This window comes from Poromitra crassiceps (genome assembly GCF_964638095.1).
Source record: "Poromitra crassiceps genome assembly, chromosome: 2".
NCBI lineage: Eukaryota > Metazoa > Chordata > Actinopteri > Beryciformes > Melamphaidae > Poromitra > Poromitra crassiceps.
In genome coordinates this window covers 41,684,278-41,689,277 of record NC_139624.1, presented here as the reverse complement: position 1 = coordinate 41,689,277, position 5,000 = coordinate 41,684,278, and the positions used below count along the sequence as shown (strand labels likewise).

Here is a 5,000-nt window from a genome sequence, read left to right as displayed (position 1 = left end):
CCAGGGGGTCCGCGAAAAGTTTTCAAGTAATTTTTTTTTTTTTTTTTTTTTTTTTTTTTTTTTTTTTTTATAATTAAAAAGAAAATGCTACATGTTACTTATTCCTTCTCAAACTACTTCCTACATGGTGCTAGTCTATCAAAATATCTTGGCTGTCATTTATTGTGTTGCATAGTGGTTTTCTGGACTGTTGACAAATTGTGATATTGTAAGTCGCTTTGGACAAAACAAAAGCGTCTGCTAAATGACGTAATGTAAATGTAATGTAATAAAAAAATAAAAAAATAAATTGCAAAATCTTCATAGTTCAACGAAAATAGTTTATGCTTTAAATCTAAAATGGTTCATGGATTACATTCTAATAACAAACCTATCAAATCAAAAGTCAAGCACGTTACCGTGGAAACAATTAAGCTTAGCCCAAAATCACAAATCAGAATGAGGGGGTCCCCGGTATATTTTCTATCTTGTAAGGGGTCCTTGGCTGAAAAACATTTGAGAACCTCTGGGTTAGGGTTTCTAGCCTACCTCGATGAGGTTAGGGTTTCTAGCCTACCTCGATGAGGTTAGGGGTGACGGATGACACCCCCACCTGCTTTCTCATAGAGCCCTTGTGTGCGAGCGATCCCATGCACAACCTCTCTTACAAGCACATATTAGCACCTTATGCGACTGGTAGCACCATGTTGTAATATTGAATGTTGATGATGTATGTATGCTTTTTCTTTCTTTTCTTTTCCTGTGTCTGAGCCTGTTCGTCTGTTTATGTGTTCTTCTAAAAAAAAAAAAGGAAAATAAAATATTAAAAAAATATATATACTTGGCCAATTCCCCTTGCTGTCTCGGTCATTGCTCCACCCCCTCTGCTGATCTGGGGAGAGCCGTAGACTAGCACATGCTTCCTCCGATACATGTGCAGTCGCTTCTTTTCACCTGACAGCAAGGAGGATGTTGCGCGGCGGAGGATCACACTATTCCCGCAGTTCTCTTCCCCCCCTGAACAGTTTGGCAGCAGTAGTGTGAGATGATAAAGAAGCCAACAGCAATTGGAGTTCTAATCTAAAATGTTCTTAAGTTTAATTAAAATATTTAAGTATTATCACAATGGTCCTCAGTTATCTATCCATCTCCACTGAATATCATTTCCCTTGTCAAGTATACAGTACTTTATCTTATGTGCTTAAAGTAATCATCTTAAACCAGACTAGGCGAAACCTAGTATATACCAGGCAGCATGTGTGTTAGAGTTGGAATTATGACATCACTAATGATATAATTGACATAGGACTTATGACATCATCGATGTTTTGTGACAGTTGCTCTGATCTCTGAAGATGTCACCTCCCGTGGTGACATCATCGGATACTTGCTCAGGGTTGTGAGTCAATCAGTCAGTCAGTCAGCTTCAGACAGAGCCAGATTTAGGCCAGCAGCCAGCTGCCTGGCAAAAACACGATAAGTGACCAATAGCATGCTTCCTTATTGAAATATAGACACATAGCCCACGTACAAAATATAGTGACAACACATTGGCAGTAGGGCTGTGGCGATTCACTTATCTCCCGATTCGATACTATCACGATTCTTGGGTGCCGATTCGATTTATATTGCGATTCTTAAGTATTGCGATTCTACGATTATTGCGATTCGATATTACGATTTATTGCGATTTTTGTTTATTTTTTTCTTTTATTTTTTCAGTTTGTTTGCTTTTTTACACTAGATTAGAACATGGGAAAAGTTGAATCATACACTAGAGACTGTATATTATATATCATGAGTAGGGCTGGGCGATATAGTTAAAAACAGGGGCGGACTGGGATCATAATTCAGGCCGGGCATTAGATACCAAGCAGGCCAGGCCGATATGGGCCAACGCGCGTGAAATTTGGGCCGTTTGAAGCCAGATTTGGGCCGTTTGAAGTCCAATTTTACAATGAGATGCACCCACTTTAACCCTGAAGTGTAATTATTACTTCAGACTAACTAATAAAGTAATAAAACCACTAGTAAACCAGTAGGCGGCGCCTGGCCTGCTGTTCAGTGAGTGGCCTGACTGCAAGCACCAAAAAAAAAAAAAAAAAAAAAAATGTTTTTTTTTTTTTTTTTTTTTTAGTTTGCGATTATCGATTCTGGAATAAAAGATCGATCCAAAAAATCGTGACATTAAAAATCGCGATACTTAGGTGAATCGATTTTTCCCCCCACCCCTAATTGGCAGTATGAAGGTCAAACTCGCATCTGCTGGTGATGGCATTTCTCTGGCTCTCACCTGGTGGTTGTTTAACTGTCTGGAACATTCCAAGAGCCCAGGGGGCTTGTCCTGTCTCTTAGCCCCCCTACTGGCCCTCTTTAGTGGTTGCAGACCCAGGATATTTCAAATACCTAGTCCTCATAAATTATATGGCTGGATGTGTTACACAATGACCCAGACTCAGGTGTGTGTGTGTGTGTGTGTGTGTGTGTGTGTGTGTGTGTGTGTGTGTGTGTGTGTGTGTGTGTGTGTGTGTGTGTGTGTGTGTGTGTGCGTGCGTGCGTGCGTGCGTGCGTGCGTGCGTGCGTGCGTGCGTGCGTGCGTGCGTGCGTGCGCGTGTTCCGACAGAGCCTGTCACACCACAAGGGCGCCCTACTTTGGAGAGGAGGATGGAAGTGACTACCATTTTGTCAGTGAGGAAGAGTTCCAGAACTTGATTCACATGGTGTGTTACTTAATGAAGCTTTCAGTTCATCACTTTAAATTGTACAGAGCCTGGGAGTGGCCACAGGAGAATAAAATATACATTTCGAGCCCACAATTTGGTTTTGTAGTCACAATTTCATAATTCATGCTGACAAATTAATTAACACATACCCACAAGTTAATCAAATGTGCAGATGTTTTTTTTTTTACTGCTCGATTTATCTCCTTGAGCAATTTTCAAACCGATTTAACTCACTTGCCATAATTAGTTGAATTTACTTTATTGTTTATGATTTATTTAGAAGTAGTTAGGCCTAGTTAGGCCTGATATCTTCTTGAATAAAGATATTTATTTGAATGAGGCTTTTGTTAAGGTATACTGGATATATTTGTTGATTAAAGCCTGCTAGGTAATAAAAAAACAAACTCAGTGGATGAGAAATCAAGGCAATACTTAACGCTTGCCAGACACTAGTAAGTAGGTTCATGGATTTTGCCGTCATCAATATGCAGACTTGAGGGATATTATAGAGCATTGTCCAAATGATTATGCACCTTTTATATCTATTCACATACTTTTTAACTCAAGCTCGTTTTATATACCACAAAATACATCTTCCTTACAGAACGGCCCCTGCCAGGCTCTGTAGATTTCCTATGCATGATCATCAGACACCAAGTTTTTGTATTTGAGTGAATTGAAAGTATCCATCTCTCATTCATCACTTCAGATGTGTTGTCATACTCCTCAAAGATAACAAAAGCATCAAACCAACACTTACTGTAGGGATCAAATGATAACCAGTTTGAATGATAACTAATAAAATTCCTTACGATAACCGTACGTTTTGAAAAACATGGTAAATACTGTCCAGATGCAGACGCGCAGCCTTGGAGAAATTATTTCAGTGAGTGTATCAATCCTCTTTGGGTCTGAGTTTTCAATATAAAACTTGGTGAAATTATTTCTGTGAGTGTATTAGTACTTTTTGAAAAATGTCAGCACATTTTAACAATACCTACCGTGATAATACTGATAACTGTGATAATTTTGGTCACTATAATCGTGATATGAAATTTTCATATCGTTTAATCTTACGAGTCATCAAATATTGTTTAGCGTCAGAAAAATGAGTCCCAGATCGGAGGCCTGAGGTGTGGGGCACATTTGCTTTCTCTCCCAGCTCGTCCCTCTCTTCAAGCTGCTGTTATGTAAGTGTGTTGGGATGAAGGATAGAGGTCTGGGTCAGGGAGTGATTTACACACAGGCACAGCTTTGATGCTGGTATCCATGCCATTTGTCTGCTCCAACAGAGGAAGTGGATCGCTTTAACTTTACTGTCTATCCCTCCCTCTACATCTGTCTCCTTTGTTGCCAACTTCCCTCCACTCCCCCTCCCTCCCTCCCTCCCCAGATGTACTGCTCTGTAACTATCTAATCATAACATCTTGTATCTACTCCTTGTAGCTGTTCTTATACAAAATTAACCCCAATCAGCAGTCCTAAGTACTACTGTCACTGGGCCGTAAATACGGGGAAGATTAGATTAGATTGCTGTCATTTTGGCTGAGTGCTTGCCAAGTCTGGTACAGTAATATGGAATCACAAGACAACAGCCAAACTAAATCCCATATGGTTCTGCCATTCTGTAAGTGACATTGGTAAATGGTTGTTTGACTTTCAATGCTTTTCTATGACTAATTTAGGTTGGATGATGCACACGAACACAGCATTTGATGAAACTTTAATTCCTGTTTGACTCAGGCTTACAGCTAGGGGACAACTTGAATTGAAGTATCAAACAGATGTGCAGGTTATATAAAATACAGACAATACTCTTTTATAAGGAATTTGCAAACCATAACGCTTTGTTAGATTTTATTGCCATCCACTGTGGGTCGGCATTCACTATTCCTAACCCAAACCAAAGAACAGGTATTACATTTAAGTGTGCAAGCTGTATTCCAAGCTGGGATCTGGCTTTAGGCTTGTTGAGAGTGATAAATTATGCCGCTCAAATAAAACTGCCCCAGAAGAAGATAGACAAAAGGTCAGGGGTCATGTGTGAGAAGTAACAAAGAGAGGGCTTTTTGCCCTGACCACTGGGGTCAAGAGTTCAGCTCGCAAGACGGGAAGTAACTGAGATTATTACTCTTGACAGAACAGGCTGGGTTCGTATATGTGTGTGTCAAGTATTATATCCAATTGAGGAGATTAATGTCGCTCATAACTGTGGTAAGGTGATGAATACTGTGGTAGTAAAGTGGTCTGTGGTGATGGTACACTAAAACATTCTCTCATTATTTCCCCCCCAACTTG

The 5,000-nt window shown here is 39.9% G+C and overlaps 1 protein-coding gene across 1 annotated transcript in view; it reads left to right on the top strand.

Moving 5' to 3' along the window:
* lrguk (leucine-rich repeats and guanylate kinase domain containing) overlaps nt 1-5,000 on the top strand; it is a gene marked incomplete at both ends in the record, with an annotated part of 35,921 nt that overhangs the window by 15,609 nt on the left and 15,312 nt on the right. The window contains one exon of the mRNA XM_083662187.1: nt 2,603-2,699. Within this exon, the coding sequence (XP_083518313.1) occupies nt 2,603-2,699 (97 nt within the window). The remainder of the gene's footprint in view (nt 1-2,602; nt 2,700-5,000) is intronic.